Source organism: Danio rerio, chromosome 3, assembly GCF_049306965.1.
Source record: "Danio rerio strain Tuebingen ecotype United States chromosome 3, GRCz12tu, whole genome shotgun sequence".
Lineage (NCBI taxonomy): Eukaryota > Metazoa > Chordata > Actinopteri > Cypriniformes > Danionidae > Danio > Danio rerio.
This window is the reverse complement of record NC_133178.1, coordinates 1,978,595-1,997,603: the sequence shown is the minus strand read 5'-3', so window position 1 is coordinate 1,997,603 and position 19,009 is coordinate 1,978,595. Positions and strand designations below refer to the sequence as shown.

The window sequence follows — 19,009 nt, the reverse complement described above, 5'->3', positions numbered from 1 at the left end:
GAGGATGGCGCTAATAAACGCCAGATCTATTTCAAACAAGACATTTTTATTAAATGATTTTATTTCCACACAAGATCTGGACATTTTGTGCATAACTGAAACTTGGCTTAGTGCTGGTGACTCTGACTGCCTATTGGAAGTTTCTCCAACAGACTTTAACTTTTTAAGCACTCCCCGTCTCTCTGGCAGGGGTGGGGGAGTCGCTACTATATTCAAGAATATCATGAAATGTCGCTCGCTGGCCGTTCAGGACTACTCCAGTTTTGAGCTGCAGCTCGTTAAAATAGATGGCTGTTTTCCGATTGTTTGTGCACTCATATACAGACCTCCAAAATACAACAAAATGTTTATTCAGGAGTTTTCAGAGTTTTTAACTACCATTGTACCAAGGTTTGAGAAAATCTTAATACTTGGTGATTTTAATTTGCATATTTGCTGTCCCAAAGAGCCTATGGTGAAAGAATTTTTACATATTATTGATTCATTTAATCTATCTCAATCTGTCTCAAAGCCTACGCATAAATTTGGACATACTCTAGATTTGGTACTATCTTTAGGGATATCTATCACTAATATCAACATTGAAGAGGGTTATTTGTCTGATCACAATCCAGTTGTTTTTAATATTCAAATTCCCAGCCCCTTTTTAAATAGCATCCACCTGACCGTCGTGCTCGTTGCCTGAATCCTTCAACGGCCAGTGTATTTACAAAGGCTTATTCACTACTTCCATCTCTGCCTTTTGGGTTGGAAATAAATGAGTCAATGTCACTATTTAATTCCACTTGTAATGAAATCATGGAGCTGTGTGCTCCTTTGAAAATTTTAAAACCTAAAGCCAAACAACAACCGTGGCTAAATGGTGATACCCGTAGCATTCGTCAGCTATGGAGAAAAGCTAAGAGAATATGGAAGAAAACTAAACTGCAGGTGCATTATGAAATTTTAAAAGACTCTATGATTAAATATCAGAAGGCAGTTAAAGCCGCAAAAGCAGAATATTTTGCTAATCTCATAAAAAAGGCTCTTAATAACCCTAGAGTTCTTTTTAAAACAAGTAACTTAGCCTTAAACACTGAGACTACGTCTGGTCTTGCTATTTGCCAGACAACATGCGAAAAGTTTTTACAGTTTTTTTATTAGTAAAATTGAAGCCCTTAGAGCTGAGATTCTGCCTCAAGACGCTTTTTCTTTGACAGTACCACCCCACCTTCACTAGCACACTTTTTGGATGAATTTAAACCAAATCACGTTACATGATTTGGTGGACTTGGTCCTCCATATGAAGCCCTCCCATTGTTCACTGGATATTATCCCTCCACATCTTTTCATTCAGGTATTGGAGGTGGTTGGATTAGACCTTCTATCAATAGTGAATTCTAGTTTGCTGAGTGGAGTCGTACCTTCTTGTTTTAAGCATGCTGTAGTACAACCCCTTTTAAAAAACCCCAATCTGGATTCATTAGATTTAAAAAACTATCGACCAATTTCAAAATTGTCTTTTCAGTCTAAAATCTTAGAGAGAGTTGTCTTTCAACAGCTTTCTAGTCACTTAACTGTAAATGACATTCTTGACAAATTTCAATCTGGTTTTAGGACACGGCATAGCACTGAGACAGCTCTCCTAAAAGTGTCTAATGATATTTTTCTGACGGTTGATTCTGGAAAATGCGCACTTCTAATTTTACTAGACCTGACTGCGGCATTTAACACAATACATCACAATATCTTGATTGAGCGTTTAAGATTGTGGGCTGGGATTCAAGGAAATGTTTTAAATTGGTTCAGTTCTTATCTTTCAGGGAGGACCTTTTCTATTGAATTGGGTAACTTTTCTTCCTCATCTGCACGTTTGGAGTGTGGTGTCCCCCAAGGTTCAATTTTGGGCCCAGCTCTTTTCTCTATCTACATGCTTCCCTTGGAGGCAATTTGTAAGAAGCATAATGTAAGCTACCACCTCTATGCTGATGATACTCAGCTTTACTTGCCTATAACAATGGGAGAAAATTCAGTTTTACAGTCCTTTTTCACCTGTTTTAACGAGATTAAGGAATGGCTGGCTGGTAATTTCTTACACTTGAATGAATCAAAAACTGAAGTAGTAGTGTTTGGTCCTCCGAGTGTCTGTGAATCTACAATTAATAAATTAGGTTCGATCAAGCCTAAGGTCCACAGTCACGTAAAAAATCTTGGAGTTACTTTTGACACTGAGTTAAAGTTTGACAAGCAAATAAACTCAGTCATCAAAAGTGGTTTCTATCAATTAAGGAACATTTCCAAATTGAAGCCTTTTCTTTCTTTTAAAGAGCTGGAAACTGTCATTAATGTTTTTATTATGTCCAGACTGGACTACTGTAACTCTTTGTATTCTGGAGTTTCACAGGCATCAATAGCACGCCTGCAGCTGGTTCAAAATGCAGCTGCTAGGCTTTTAACTGGGACAAAAAAATTTTCTAGTATCTCACCAGTTTTATTGTCTCTTCACTGGCTCCCAGTCCAGTTTAAAATTCAATATAAGTTATTGCTACTTGTTTTTAAAAGTTTGAATGGTCTGGCACCAACTTACATTTCTGAGCTTCTTCACTGGCACACTTTATTGAGGTCAATCAGGTCTGAAAACACATTTCAGCTAGTTGTCCCCAAAACGCGGTTGAAATCAAGAGGTGACAGGGCTTTTTCTGCTGCAGCCCCCCGACTGTGGAATGGTCTGCCTTTACAGATCCGGTCATGTTCTTCACTTGGTGCTTTTAAGTCTCATCTAAAAACTCACCTTCTGTCTCTTGCCTTTGATTGTAATTAATTAATTTTAATCTGTTTTATATATTTTGCACAATTTTTATATATAGGTATAGATTTTGTATGCTGGTCGTTTTGTAAAGCACTTTGGTCAACATCTGTTGGTTTTAAATGTGCTCTATAAATAAAGCAAACAAACAAACAAACTCAGACCATTGGTGTGAAAGTGTTTGTGGCATCTCGCAGTCCCATCCGATCTTTCTTTTGCACAATTCCTGTAATAGCAATTTGGAGGGGGGTATTAGAGGGGCAAGAAATCCCAAGGGATCATAAATAGAGCTCACAATAGACAAAACGCCTCGTCTTGTGTGTGGTCTTTCACTTACAGCAATCTTGAACATGAATGCATCAGATTCTATACACCAATACAACTCAAGCGCTCTTTCTACAGGTAGATTGTCTTTATCCAGGTTGAGATCTTTCATTGACTTTGACAGACACTCTTCTGGGATATTTGCTAACACCTTTCGGCTGTTGCTTATCCATTTGCATAACTGGAATCCTCCTTTGGAACAGACTGCAGTTAAGTCTTTGACCTTTTGAAGTGCCTCTCTTTCTGTGGGAACAGATAATAAACATTCATCTACATAAAAGTTATGCAGGATAGAATTCAACGCTTTGGCTGGAAAGCAATCCTTGTAATTTACTGCAAGCTTTCTCAAAGCAAAATTGCTGCAGGTTGGTGATGAAATAGCTCCAAACAGATGGACTTTCATTCTGTATTCTTTAAAGCTTTGCGTAATATCACCGTTGGGCCACCATAGGAAACGAAGAAAATCCAGATTCTTCTGTGACACCTTTACTGTCACAGTTGCAGGTTTGTGCGCTCTTCCGGAATGTCTGTTTGATCATGTGGGTTTGTTTTGTTTTTGTGGCCCGCGTGTATTTGTTTTGTGTTCACGTGCCATGACGGCACTCCGCTGGATTGATTGTTCGCCAGCTGATACTCATTATCGTGGCTATATATGTGCTACGTGTTTAGTGTTTCATTGTCAGTTTGTTACGTGTGCTTATGTTGCTATCTTGTCTGTGCTCAGGACCTGAGGAGTTTTTACTGGACCCTGTTTCCTGCCTGATTCCTGCCTTGTTTTCTCCCAGTTCTAGCACCGCACTCATTCCTTGCTTTTGTTTTGACTGTGTTAATAAATTATTATTTTGTTCACTCGCACTTGGATTCACCTGAACATTATTTACGCGTGACAAAATGAACTGACCTTAACATGGATCCAGCGAGTGCGTCGCAGATCTCGGAGTTCCTGGCAACCAGCAACGCCAGGATCGATCGCCAGGATCGATCGCCAGGATGAGGCGTTGGCAACGACAGCACAGGCCATTCAGGCCTTGGTTGGGCAGGTATCACTACTGACCACACAAGTCCAACAGGTGGGGGAAACGGAGCGTGGCGGACTATTCCATTGAGTTCCGCACTTTGGCTGCTGAATCCGGCTGGAACGCGGAGGCTCAATGGGACATGTTCCTTCATGGCCTTTCTGATCGTCTCCAGGACGAGATATACTCCCTAGATCTGCACAAAACTCTCGACGAGTGGGTGGATTTGGCCATCCGGGTGGACTCCAGACTGCTTCGCCGAGAGAGTCGCATGCGGCAAAACAGGTTTCCTGATTCTGTTCCTGACTCGCCGGTCTCGGCGATGGCGCCGGAAGTTGGGAGTGTTGACCCGGAACCGATGCAGTTGGGCAGATCCCGCTTGTCCGTACAGGAGAAGTTCCGGCGGAGAACGGAGGGACTCTGCCTCTACTGCGGTGGGGCGAGGCATTGGGTGGCTTCCTGTCCCGTAAAAGACAACACCCATCAGTAACCTCTTAATTTCTCCTGAAATTAATTTGGACAAATCCTCTACGTCTGCTACATTACTGCCCGTCACCTTATCATGGGGTTCTGCAACTCAAAACACACATGCGCTCGTCGATTCCGGGGCAGAGGGAAACTTCATTGACTCTAGTTTTGCTTTCAGTTTTAAACTTCCGGTTATAGCACTATCACAACCCATTGCAGTACGCGCCCTCAGCGGACTTTCCCTTCCCACTATCACTCACTCCACCAAACCCATAAAACTTATCACGTCTGGAAATCATGTTGAACACATTTCATTTTTTTTAACAGACTGTTCTAACACACCAGTGGTTTTAGGTCATCCTTGGTTGATTCTCCATAAGCCTCATATTAACTGGGTCTTCATACGATATTTTCGTGGAGTGAGAACTGTTATAAGTCTTGTCTTTCGTCTGCTCGTTCTGCTGTTTCTTGTTCTGTGTTTCAGGAGGAGCGCATGGACCTGTCAAACATGCCCAGTGAGTAGCTCGACCTGAAGAGTGTTCAGTAAGTCTCGAGCTGCTTCTCTGCCTCCTCATCGTCCCTATGACTGTGCAGTAGACTTATTGCCAGGTACGTCTCCGCCTAAAGGCAAGTTATACTCTTTTTCTTTTCCTGAGAGGGAGGCCATGGAGAAATATATTTCTGATTCTCTAGCGGCCAAGATCATACCGCCCTCTTCTTCACCGGCGGGGGCGGGGTTCTTTTTCGTGAAAAAGAAGGATGGGTCTCTTAGACCCTGCATAGACTATCGAGGGCTATCTATCCTTGACCTTCACTATTGATGATCTCCCATGGTTCTAAGAGCTTTGAAGCATTTGTGCCAATTAACAATTCAACTTCAACATCTAGTTTTGGAATTTTTACATCATCCAAATACCTCCATTTCCTTAAATCTTCTGGATCAAGCAAATCTTTACTTACAGGTATTGTCTTCTGAGTCAAGACTTTTGGCAAATCCATAAATTTACCTTCAGATAATCCAGAGATCTCCAATCCAGTGAGCACAGATGTGTTTACCACATTTTCGTGCCCCATTGTTCGAAGCAATATCCGCTTCTTTGTTCCAATCATCTTCAGCTTCCGCATAAGCCCTTCGGTACAAAAAGTGGCAGTGCTCCCTAGATCCAGGAAAGCATATGTTGTTACTGTAAAGTCTCCAAGCTTAGATTTTACCTGCACAGGCACAATGGACAAAGAACAATCCTGTTCTCCGGCCCCAATATGAGCATAGGTCTGCAACATAACCAGAGCATTACTCACTTGTTTCTCCTCAATAGGTTTATCCTTAGCTGAAATATGCAGTGTAGTAGGATGCTTCTGACTACACATGCTACAAATCTGGCCATTGGTACAGCGTTTGCTAATATGTCCAAATTTTAAACAAGCAAAGCAAATTCCATGATTTTTCAAGAAATCAATCTTTTGTCTGTGAGTCATTTTTTTAAATCTCAGGGCACTTCTCCAAAACATGAGTTTTTTTTATTCATAACAGGATGAAAAAATGTCCTGTGATGTGTTGACTTTAGACTGAAACCCTTCAACAGTGTTGACTACAGCAACTGTTGCTGCATTTTGCCCCCTGCCACTGAAAGGTACAGACTTGACTTTGGCTTTGTGGGATGTAGGTGCTTGTGTGTCTATAATATCTCCAAAGAGAATTTTAACTTGATGTTCGATGAAGTCCACCAAATCTGTAAACTTAAGCCGACAACCATTCCGTTCTTGCAGTTCATAAGCTTTGGTTCTTCATTTCTCCCTAAGGCGATAAGGCAATTTCATCATAATATTTTTAAGGTTCGATGACACATTAATTTCAATTACTGCAAGTTTCCCATTACATTGCAGTACCCTCTCAGAAACAAAGCATATGCTTGCAAACCACTAATGTCATCAGGTTTTATTAAAGGCCAGTTCAAGACCTTTTCCAAATAGGCTGCAGTTATTTTTAACTCATTGTCAAAGTGCTCCTTTAACAAATTCTTGGCTTTACAGAATCCTTTTTCTGCTGACATTTAATGGCAACTTCTGACCAACTCCCTCGGTTGTCCTCTAGTGTATTGTTCTAAATAAAACAAACCATCCTGTGCATTTGTGGTCTTTCTTTCAATCCCACTCTCAAAAGCTTGAATGAATGCAGCAAACTGTATGGGATCTTCATCAAAAATTGGAATTATTCGAGGAGGTAATGGAGTCACATCCCCCCTGTGCACAAGCTGAGCTGTTATGTTTGCCTGTTGCTGCATGATGTTATACAGAATACTTTGTCCTGTATCAGTTTGTAGATGGCCATGAGATTGTGAAGAATTATCTTGTAATTGAGAATGAGAGACTGGATTACTTCGAACACCAACTGTGCCATCCTGTATGCCTGCAGCTTATTGTGTGGTTGTACAGTGCATTGCAACTTGAGTAGAATTACCAGGTAGATTTACTTGTAAATCAGATTTCGATGAGTGAGATTTTTTACTCTTTGAGTCATCAGATGGTGCCTTTTTATTGCTTCAAACTTCACTGGTTTTTAAAACAGACAACTTTGCATAGGTGGCTGCTATTTTTGCATTCAGCATGAGTTGTTCCTTTTGACTTTTGAGTTTTACAATTTGAATGTGAAGTCTTTCTTCTTCTCTAAAATATGTCTCTTCTCCATAGCAGCAGCATGTTGTAGTAATGCAGCCTTTTCTGCCATTACTTTTATCCGTGCAGAAGAAGTCGTACTTGAAGTACTTGCTGAACCTTTTGATACTTTCCTACGTTGGGATTGATTTGTAGACACATTTGTAATACTGTCATCAGGTCCTATGTCACTGCTTACAGCAGATGTAGCATCGCAGGCTTTATCCACACTCCATGACTTTCCAGCATCAGTCAACCATTCAGTGATTTCCTTTTTAAAACACAGATTTTCAGCCATTTTAGCATTGAACCATTTTGTTTGCTTATCAAACTCATCCTGAGGTATTGGCATTTCCACAATTGCATTATGCAAATCTTCAGCCTTTTCACAATACTTGACAAACTTCTTCATTTGCTTTTCCACATTGAGTACAGTTTCACTTGTGGTTTTAAGAGAAATTATATCATTCACATTTTGTTTGGTTTTGTTTACTTGAGTCAAGTTCTGTTTTCTAGACTTTTGCAAATTTTCAAAGAGCAAAGTCACCCCCATTGCAGTCAATTTTCTCACTCTCTTAGACGACACATCTTCATTAGCAACACCATCATCATTTGCAACTTTTCCGAAACAACCTTTCCACCATCAACATCAGCGGCCATTTCACAACCGTATTCTTCCTTTTCATCCATGAACAACACAACCAGCACAAACTATCAGCACAGCATGTCTCCGTTTGATCCAAAACTTCACATTCCATTACATGAAGCCTTTAAACATACATAAACAGCACCCACCGTTCTTCCTTGTTGTGTGTCCGTGTCAGCGTTGCAAACTCATCAACAGCAAGCAGGTTCCTTTAATCTTCGTTTCATTCAAGCCGCTCATCAATCCAACGGGAACTGAGTTTTTACTATTGTTACATCAGCTTAATGTCGAAGGCTTGGTATCTCAACGCACGTTTTTACGCACACAACCAATGTCCAGTCTTGCTTCCTCTTCAAGTTTAAATTCACTTTATTTAGCTTATTATAAATACATACTTACAATTAATAATGTTGAACCCTTTAGCGACCTCAAAGGTGTGTGAGTTTGGTGTGATAAAAACTGCGTTGCGTTCCCTTCCTCAAGTCTTCTTCTCTCATGCAAGAAACACCGACTTTAAAACCCTATGTACACATATTGCCCCCAAGTGATGACAGCCCAAATTACATTCAAGTCAACATATAGGCTCCTACAACATTTTTAACCTCGAAGTCTTCAGGTGAAAGGTAATTGACATCTTCTTTGTTCACAGACCACTCACTCTCAGGATGTAAAACAAAGTGAGGCCCTGACACCCATGTAGTGTTTTGACTTCCACTGCACAGGACTGGAAACTTTCAGGATTTGAGAGACCCGGTTTGAAATGAAAACTTTGAATCGTGAGGTCTCATTTCTGATGTATTTGATCATGATGTACTGTCCGTTCAAAACACAGAATCTTAAAGATCCATATGCAGCTCTTTCCATCAAAGGATGCCCATGCGACTGGCCATGGTAGCAGCAATAAGCTCCATTCTGGCGATGGTTACCGATTTTAACGGAGCCACTCTTGCCTTCCCCATGATGAAAGCACTGTGCATTGCTGAATGTTTTTCTTCAGCAACAGGTAAGACACTGTTCCATACCCATTCTGACTGGCATCACTGAAATTATGTAATTGGGCTGTAACAACATCTCCAAAGCATGAGGGTTAAACACATCCAACAAATGCAGCTGCTGTAACCATTTCAGCCACTCCTTTGACACTGACTCCAGCACAGTGTCATCCCAGCCAATTTCTCTCCTTCACAACTCTCTCAGAATTTTCTTTGCTGATAAAATGACAGGGCTTAGCATAGAAAGAATTCCTCTTTCCCCTAAACACAGCACTCTCTCCACAGGTAATGAATCAACTCCATGTTTAACCGTTCCATGCCTCTTGCACTGTGACTTTCAGGGATAGCTTCCAATATACCAGGCCTGTTGGTCATCCATTTTGTGAGGGAAAATCCACCACTGGCGCACAGAGAAACCAGCTCCTGATAAAGTGACACTGCTTTATTCTCTGTAACAACTGCAGAATGATCTGAGATTGCTGCTTAATTGCAGTTACACATGGAGCAACCTTGTAGTCGACCAGGAAGAAATCTATTCTGGAATATGAGCTATGAACGTTAGAGAAAAATGTAAATTGCAGTAAATCAGTTGGGTGATTCAACCTCCAAACATCAACTAAATCAAATGAGTAAATTAATTCTTTTAGGGCGGTAGTAGAGTTAGGCAAGTGACCCACAATGTAATATGTACCAAAAAAGATAAACCAGAGACTATCACATATTGACCATTTGGATCACTGATGGTAGATCAGATGGTAGAATTTTTAACTAATTTCTTCTAATTTATATAAATTGTCCCCAATTTATCTAACACAATAATTCATAATTCTTAATTTAATTCTTAATTTAATTCATTTGTAGAAACTTGTTATTTCTACAAATCTGTCTACAAATTACAGATTTCTTGTCAGATTTGTTGGCTGTCTTGCTCGCACAAGCTTTTTCATTTCTGCCCACAAATTTTCCATCTATGTTGTGAAATGGACCAGTCCCTCCTTCAGCAAAACAGCCCAACAACATGATGCTGCCGCCCCCATACTTCACAGTTGGGATGGTGTTCTAGGCTTGTAAGCTTTTCCCTTTGTCCTCAAAATGTAACACTGGTCATTATGGCCAAACAGTTCAATCTAAGCTCCACCAGAGCACAGGACATGTCTCCAAACATTAGTCTTTTCCCAGTGTCATTCAGCTAATTGTAATCTGGCTTTGTTGTTGATTCTAGCTTGTTGATTTTCTCATGTTGTCACACAAGGAAGCAGTGTGTTTGAGCTTTTCCTTCAACACTAGTCTACAGTTGTGCCTCACATTAACTCAATTATTGTCAATTAGCCAATCAGAAACTTCCAAAACCTTGACATCATCATCTGAGCTTTTTCAGAGGCAGAATAATCTTATTGTGTGTAAACTTGACTTTCAAGAAGAGTTATAACAATTTCTCTAAACATATCTCTCTCATTGTTTTGCTATTAAGCAGAACAGAAACACTTGGGATCACCCTAACTTACCTAAAAGAGAAAAAGTTTAGTCACATTAACGACTTTTTTTTAAATGGTTATGAGTTTTTTTTTATACAGTGAATGTAGAGTTATATATAAAATAAATAAATATATAACTCAAAAACGTGCATGATAAATAAAGAGAATGGTTTCCAAAACAAAGAAATCATCGTAATGAGATGTTATGCTTTTTTAATCGTTTGCTGCTACTGATTTACATCAACCTGATTAAAAAAAATAAATTGCATAACCCCTACCTAACTATGACATATGAACATTCTAAAATGAGCATTTCCTTTCTGAAATGGAACGACTATTCAAAACAGTTGTCCAGCTGACCAATCAGAGCAGAGTTGGCTTATTGAAGGAGGAGGGGTTTTAACAAACCTTAAGCCCTGAATTAAATTAAATTAAATTAATAATCAAAATCATTGTAAATTATTTGTGTGTTTCAGTCAGCGCTGTGGCTTCTGTGAAGATTGTTCTTCTGGGTAAAAGCATGTCTGAGAACAGCCGTGTGGGAAACTTGATCTTGGGTCGGTCAGCGTTTGACAGTGAAGCTCCTCCAGATGTAGTAGAGAGAGTGGGAGGAAGACTGAAGCACAGACACGTGATGCTCATCAACAGTCCTCAGCTGCTCCACACAAACATCTCAGATGATCAGATCACACAGATGGTTAGAGAGTGTGTGAATCTGTCTGATCCAGGACCTCATGTCTTTATCATTGTACTGAAGTATGAAGACTTCACCGAAGAGGACTTGAGTAGAGTCAGAAATGTGCTCAGACAGTTCAATGAAAAAGCGATGGGACGAGTCATCATAATTACGACTGATGAAAAGACACATGATGCTGAAGGGTCACCTGTGAAGGTGAATAAAACCTTTCAGCAGTTTTCTGCTGAGTGTGGAGAAAGACATCTACAGCTTGATGAAGACATAGAAGAGTGGCGCTCTTCAATATTACAGCTGACAAAGAAGATCCTCAGAGAAAACAGTGAAGAGTTTGGATCAAGTGATTCATTTGATTTTGCAGAAGGAACATCTGTGGATGAGCCGGACACCTTGTTTAATTCACTTAGAATAGAAGAAGGAGATCCTGATGATGAGGATGATGGAAAAGCTCTTGAAACTCATTCTGAGCAGAAAGAAGCAAAAGGTTTTCTTTGCAATAAACCTGCAATATCATTTTGTAAGTATTAGGCAGGGCATGCAAAACATACTGCACTGTGTGTGAATGATAATGTAATAAATTCTGTAGACTTGTTTTTATCAGAGTATAATCATCATCAGTGTTTGGAATGTTACTATATTGAAGTGTCCTGTTGGCATGTTATTTGAGCGGACTTTGCTTTTCCAGTGAGTATGTGCAGTTCAACCACAGAAAAGTAAATGTGTAAATGAGCAGAATACTAGTCTACTGTATAATGAACTTTGCTGCTCTTGTTCTCAGTAAGGACCCGTTTACAATAGTGCGTTTTAGTTTTAAAACGGCATTTTAGATCAAAAACGATCTGCATCCACACTAGCGTTTCACCTAGCGTTTCTGAACATATCTCTGTCCACACTACGCCAACAAAAACAAATATCACGTGACCATTCGCGCACTCTGGGCATGCGCGTTCTAGTATAAACAGAAAGCATGCGTCTCGCTCGGCATTTGGTTATTGTTAGTCAACAAACGCCGGTTAAACAATAAACGCGATGGCAAAGAAAGCAAGAGAGGTATTTTTGTGGACAGACGACGAGGTCGAGTTGTTACTAAACGTAACAAATGAATCACTGCACAATGGCGCCTAAAACAGACAATAGTGCAAACAACACTCCCATTTCTGTGTCCATGTTGTTGTTTACAGTAAAGGCTGGTCTGTTGTCTCCCAGTAGCGTTAAAGTCATGTGTTATAGTCATGTGATAGGGGCTTGACGAATAAGGGAAGGATACACAATGACACAAAAGCGCCAATCAGGTAGCGAATCTCAGCAGCCCCGCCTCCATTTTCAGATGTCCCCGTTTTCCCCCCATCCACACTGAGACGGAGCAGCAGAGTTTCAGAATGAAAACAGCCTCTCCAGCATTTCCAAAACCCTCCGTTTTCGGCGCTCGAAAACTCAGTGTGGACAGATGGCGTAACTGTAGCAAAACTTATGCGTTTTCAAACTAAAACACATTAGTGTAAACGGGGCCTAAGTCTCAAGTGTCCACATCATACACATCACATCCACTCTTACTTTTGATTTCTTTCACCACTTACGTCCCATTCACATGCGACGTCAGCACTTCCCATACACTTTGAATGGGTGATGTCACACGTTGCCAAACTGAATTGTGGGTTTGTCAGTGCTGCTTCAGCGGCATTGCTCACTGTGGAGGTTAGGAATTTCTCAAGTTTTCAAGCGCCAACGGAAGTGTCAGCCAATCAGATAATTTTTTGCAAATTCCCCAGCTTAGACAGTGGCCTATTGCAGACTTGTTACATTGGCTGATGCTGCTATGATGATCGCGTTAGCCATAACTTCAGTCAGGAGAATAAATGTAAAAAACAAAACAAAATAGTAGTAGTAAACACTACTAGTTATTTTAAAAAAATTATCATATTACATTGATTACATTATTTGTAATGCATTACCCCAAACTGTGATCACCAATACAAATAAAGATTATTGTTTTGGGGAAAATTATTTTACAATTATGCATTTATCAGATGATTTTATCCAAATGCATTTTACAAAAGAGAAACAATAGTTATAATACACAACGGCAGGTTTTTAGGGCAGCAACAATATAATAATCATGACTAAACAAAGCTGTGATTGTCGTGCACATCTTGTCAGAAAAAGTACAGTCCTGTGATCAGTAGTTAATTTCCTCCTAAAGCCAGAGGGTGCTCTCACGGAAACTACAAACAGATGAGGTAACTCATAAAATCTAATAAATGCTAAAAAACAGAAGATTTTACTGCTTTCTGTGATTAAGCGTGACTCATATCTTACAGATGAATTCATTTCAAACACTTTACTGAAGGTATGAAGTGAGTTTGGAAACATTATTAAATGTGTATCTACTACACAGAACCATAGTTCACAGAGAAGCTACACAAACAGCTGTCATTATGACAGAATGGTTATTGCATTATAGCCTGAAAAATCTTCTGCTGTCATGGACACAATATCGTGCAGCTTGTCAGCATACTGCAGTAGTAAATGTTAATCCATCTAAAAGCATCTGCTACAGATCCACTACTGATCACAGAACCAGATTTCTTGTAGGCTGCATCATAAGTTTGAAACTGATAAAACATATTCATGTATTCATATTACAGTTAGCAATCCAGAACCAAGAACAGAGCAGCATCGAGGTAAGGGTAATATATCAATTTATGTAACACATCAAAGCAATGTAATGTTTATCTTTTAGAAATACATCTGAAAATGTAAAAGAAAAAAACTTGTGATAACCCATTTTATTGTTGTTGTTAAGGAAGTCTACAAGTCACCAAAAAGCAAAAGCTGAACTTGATGCTCTGTGGAGGTAATTGGAGATTGAAGGCCTCCGTATCAAAACTTATAAGAGGGAAAAAGACATTTCTTCCTCCTTTACATCAGAGGGAGTGTGTGAGGAAAGCTGTGGATCTTCATGGTCGTCTGATCAATGTGCTGGAGCTTCCTAAGCTCATTCGTCTCTCAGAGGAGGAAGTGATGCGTCAGACTCTCCACTGTGTGTCTCTCTGTGATCCTGGAGTTCATGCTTTCCTCCTCATTATTTCTGACTCTCCACTGACTCATGAAGATAAAGCAGAAATGGAGGAGATCCAGAAGATCTTCAGCTCCAGAATCAACAATCATGTCATAATTGTTGTAATGCAAGAGAAGAACATTCTGAGTAAACTTATTCGTAGTAGAAGAGACATTACACACACTGATACCTTAATTCAAGCATTTGGAGCTCGACAATTTGTTTTGGAGAACAGCTCACAGGTTCCTGATCTGCTGCAGGATGTGGAGAACATGGTGAAAGAGAACAGAGGGGGTTTCTACACATCCTATATGCTCCTTCAGGCTCAGATAGAGCTGGAGAGAAACAAACACAAGGCTGAAATGGAGAAACTAAGGAGATCCATGATAAGAACTCAATCAGCAGCAGGTATAATTTCAAGATGTGATTTGATATGATTTCAGGGTCACTTTACACAGCATAGTTTTTGAAACAATCTCATACTCTTCGCCATATCATGATGAATATCTCTCACAGTGATGCAAAGCACAAGATCTGTGATTGGTCTGCTTGCTAACTGTATTGAGTGTGGGGGCCATGGGAGTGGAGCGAGGTGGCAGCAGATCTTTCAATATACACAGACAGGTTACCCAGGAGAAAATAATAAGTGAAAACTAATAAAATAACGAGGGTTGCAAAGCTAAAAAACTAATCCAAACTAGAAACAGCATGCACCTGTGGTATCAATGTAAAACTGTGCCCTCCCCAAGGAGTGGCTTGCAGATGCTCCCAAAGTTTATTGAGCACTTTTCACAATAATTATCAAACCAAACAAAATCAGTCCCATGTTTCAGGAGGAAGGTGGAGCTGTGGTAGACAAGGGGGAGGGACAGAGGGCCAGGTTCATCTGAGGAAGGCAGTCCTAGACCGTGAAGCTGAGGAGGCCCTGGAGAGGGCCCCTGGGGTGTGGAGCAGATTAGACCCTGGAGTTTGGAGCTGTGAAGACCCTGGAATATGGACCTGGAGCAAAGACCTGAAGCTGGGGAGGGACAGAGGGCCAGGTCCATGTAAGGAAGGCAGTCCTGGAGCGTGAAGCTGAGGAGGTCTTGAGGCATGGAGCTGAGGAGACCCTGGAGTGTGAAACTGAGGCAAACCTGGAGCATGGGACTGAAAATGCCCTGGAGTGTGGATCTATGGAGGTCTAGGAAGATGGATATGAGGCGGACCAGGGGTGTGGAGCTGAGGCATATTTAAAGCATGGAGCTGAGGGGGCCCTGGAGCATGAAGGTGAGCAGCCCCTGAAATGTGAAAACTTAGGCGGACCTGCAGCATGGAGGTTAGGCGAACCTGGAGCGTGGAATTGAGGTGGACCTGCAGCATGGATGTGAGGCAAATATGGAGCGTGAAATTGAGACAAACCTGCAGCATGGAGGTGAGGCGAACCTGGAGCGTGGAATTGAGACGGACCAGCAGCATGGAGGTGAGTCAAACTTGGAGCGTGGAATTGAGACAGACCTGAAACATGGAGGTGAGGACAAAAACTGCTGTCATTCCTCCCCAAGGAGTGGCTTGCAGATGCTACCAAAGTTTATTGAGCACTTTTCACAATAAATATAAAACCAAACAAAATCAGTCTCATGTTTCAGGAGGGAGGTGGAGCTGTGGCAGACAAGGGGGAGAGACAGAGGGCCAGGTCCATCTGAGAAAGGCAGTCCTAGAGCGTGACGCTAAAGAGACCCCAGAGAGTGGAGCTGAGAGGCCCCTGGGGTGTGGAGCAGAGTAGACCCTGGAGTGTGGAGCTGTGGAGGCCCTGGAATGTAGAGCTGATATGGACCTGGAGCAAAGACCTGAAGCTGAGGAGGGACAGAGGGCCAGGTCCATGTAAGGAAGGCAGTCCTGGAGCGTGAAGCTAAGGAGGTCCTGAAGCATGGAGCTGAGGAGACCCTGGAGTGTGAAACTGAGGCAAACCTGGAGCATAAAACTGAAAGTGCCCTGGAGTGTGCAGCTATGGAGGCCAAGGAACATGGATATGAGGCAGACCAGGGGTGTGGAGCTGAGGCAGATTTGGAGCATGGAGCTGAGGGGGCCCTGGAGCATGAAGATAAGGAGGCCCTGAAGTGTGAAAACTTAGGTGGACCTGCAGCATTGAGGTACAACAAACCTGGAGCGTGGAATTAAGGTGGACCTACAGCATGGAGGTGAGGCAAACCTGGAGCGTGGAATTGAGACGAACCTGCAGCTTGGATGTGAGGCAAACGTGGAGCGTGGAATTGAGACAGACCAGCAGCATGGAAGTGAGGCAAACCTGGAGCATTGAATTTAGGCAGACCAGCAGCATGGAAGTGAGGCAAACCTGGAAAGTGGATTTTTTGCAGACCTGCAGCATGGAGGTGAGGCAAACCTGGAGCATTGAATTTAGGCAGACCTACAGCATGGAGGTGAGGCAAACCTGGAGAATGGAATTGAGAGGGACCTGCAGCATGGAGGTGAGGCGAACCTGGAGCGTGGAATTTAGGCAGACCTGCAGCATGGAGGTGAGGCAAACCTGGAGAGTGGAATTGAGAGGGACCTGCAGCATGGAGGTGAGGCGAACCTGGAGCGTGGAATTGAGGCGGACCTGCAGCATGGAGGTTAGGTGAACCTGGAGCGTGGAATTGAGGCGGACCTGCAGCATGGAGGTTAGGTGAACCTGGAGCGTGGAATTGAGGCGGACCTGCAGCATGGAGGGTAGGCGAACCTGGAGCGTGGAACTGAAGTAAACCTGGAGTGCGAAGCTTAGGCATACCTAGAGTGGAATTGAAAGTGCCCTGGAGCATGGAACTGAGGCAGACCTAGCACATGGATCAAAGGCGGACCTGTAGCATGGAACTGAAAGTGTCCTGGAGCATGGAGCCAAGGGGACCCTGGGGGAAGAAGCAGAGGTGGGCCTGTAATGTGAAGCTGAGGCGGGCCTGTGGAGATGAGGTGAGATTGGCGCTAAGCCAGGCCTACAGAATAGACTTGAATCAGGAGGCATTGGCAGATCGGGAGTCTCTGGCAGGTCAGGTGACAGTGGCCATTCGGGGAGCTCAGGAAGTGGTGGCAGTGGCCATTTTGGGATTCAGCAGGTAGCGGCAACAGCTAGTCAAAGAACCCAGGTGGTGATGCCAGTGGCCATATGAGGAACTCGGTAGGTGGTAAGTTTTAGGAGTTTTAGGAGGTGAACTATAATTCACCATCTTAGACAACGTCCTCCATAAACATTGCTAAACTAGCAAGGGTATCCGAAACCAGCCAGCCTTTGTGTGAGAAAGCATGGGGATGAGTATCTGCCAGTGTGTCAACGATTACATGTATGAGAAAGTCCTGTGCAAGCCCTTCTCATAGCATTTCTTGCCCCCTTCCACCTTCCCCCAAAAATATTTCAGGGAATTCTCAGTTTTGAATAAAACCTAAGAAACTGAAAGAAAAAAAAAACACCTTCCGTGTACGCCACACGCCCACTAGTGCAGTGCGCGCTAGAAAGGACGTCTCATTTTTATTCCCAGGAATAAATTTAAATTATGACCCATTTAACCTCACAGGATCATCATCGGGTATTTGGGCAAATATTTGATTTAAAGTAATTGTTTTTTATGTTAAAAATATTATTCACTCTTATGTTTAAAGCTTCAGTGTCTCAGAGTCATTCAGAAATTTTATTAAATGCTGGATTAAAGCACAAGAAAGTTTTTATTACAACAGTTTTGCAAACACGTTTTATACAAATACACATTTCAAATATATTTGTTGTGCATGCTGTGTAAGTGCACATACAGTGCTCACCATAATTGAGCACAGCCCATTTTGAAAATTAATATTTTAATCCATTTTTCAGTAAATATAGTAGTGTATTTTGGTGCATTAAAACAAAACAGATTTCCTAAACAAATAGATTTATGAAAATAATATTTTAGTCACCAAACTTACTGAGAAATCAAAAGATAGAACAATTAAATTCAAGCAAAATATTTCAAGAAAAATTACAGCCTACAAAATTAAAATTTCAATTTTTGCTTCTCTTGATTCTTTCTTTTTTAAATATGTATTTAATATTTTTCTGCAAAATATTAATTTGACTGTATTAGTTTTTGGAGCGTTATCGTAAGTTATTTTGTTAGATAAGCTCCAGAATTGGCTTCAGCCCTGACTAATGTAATGTATATGCATATATATAATATTGTAGAGCTTCCTATTAAAAATAAAAAATTAAAAGAGAGATTTGTGAGGGGTGAACTTATATATGCTGAACACTGTATCTAGCTAAGCACTATTCATGACCGTTGTCACATAAAGCTAAGATCACCCAAAACGAACTTAACAAAATGTATTTCATTGTAATGTTTTTGAAGGAGATAACAGAATAATTTTCACATAATTGGGAAGTAAATATTCTAGCCCTATATAGACTGGTTACTTAAAAGTCTTGTTCAGGCACATTTAGGGCTCTATTTTGACGGTCCATGCGCAGAGCGCAAAATGCAGGGCGCAGACGCTTTCAGGGCGTGTCAGAACGCATTTTTGCTAATTTAAGGAAGGGAAAATCTGCTTTGCGTCGTGGGGCACGGTCTAAAAGGGTTGAGTTTATTTTCTTAATGAGTTATAGGTGTGTTTTGAGAATAAACCAGTTAGAGTCTCATCTCCCATTCCCTTTAAGAGCCAGCTGTGTCGCGCCATAAGCGCATTTTGACGTAAAGTAAGTTCACTTTCACTTTTGCTCTCGTGGATGGGGAAAGCTTACCGCAAAGACATCAATTAATTTTGTTTGTTAAACGCAAATATTTGTTTCAAAACTATTTTTAAATTGAGTTCTAATTTCCAGCAAACAAATAAATGAACAATAATGACCAAGTGTGGTCAAAATACTAGATAAATAAATAGAATTAATAAAATAAATAAAAG

General features: G+C 41.2%; 1 protein-coding gene across 6 annotated transcripts in view; it reads left to right on the top strand.

The window, feature by feature from the left end:
- The window catches only part of LOC103910188 (GTPase IMAP family member 8-like), a 38,236-nt gene that overhangs the window by 12,729 nt on the left and 6,498 nt on the right, over positions 1-19,009 (top strand). For 2 of the 6 annotated variants that reach the window (XM_073943829.1, XM_073943830.1), the window contains 3 exons: positions 10,839-11,569; positions 13,698-13,739; positions 13,856-14,518. In XM_073943829.1, coding sequence (XP_073799930.1) covers positions 10,839-11,569; positions 13,698-13,739; positions 13,856-14,518 — 1,436 coding nt within the window. Of the gene's footprint in view, positions 1-10,834; positions 11,570-13,697; positions 13,740-13,855; positions 14,519-19,009 lie in introns of all 6 variants that reach the window. The other 4 variants (XM_073943828.1, XM_073943831.1, XM_073943832.1 and 1 more) reach the window with 3 other exon arrangements.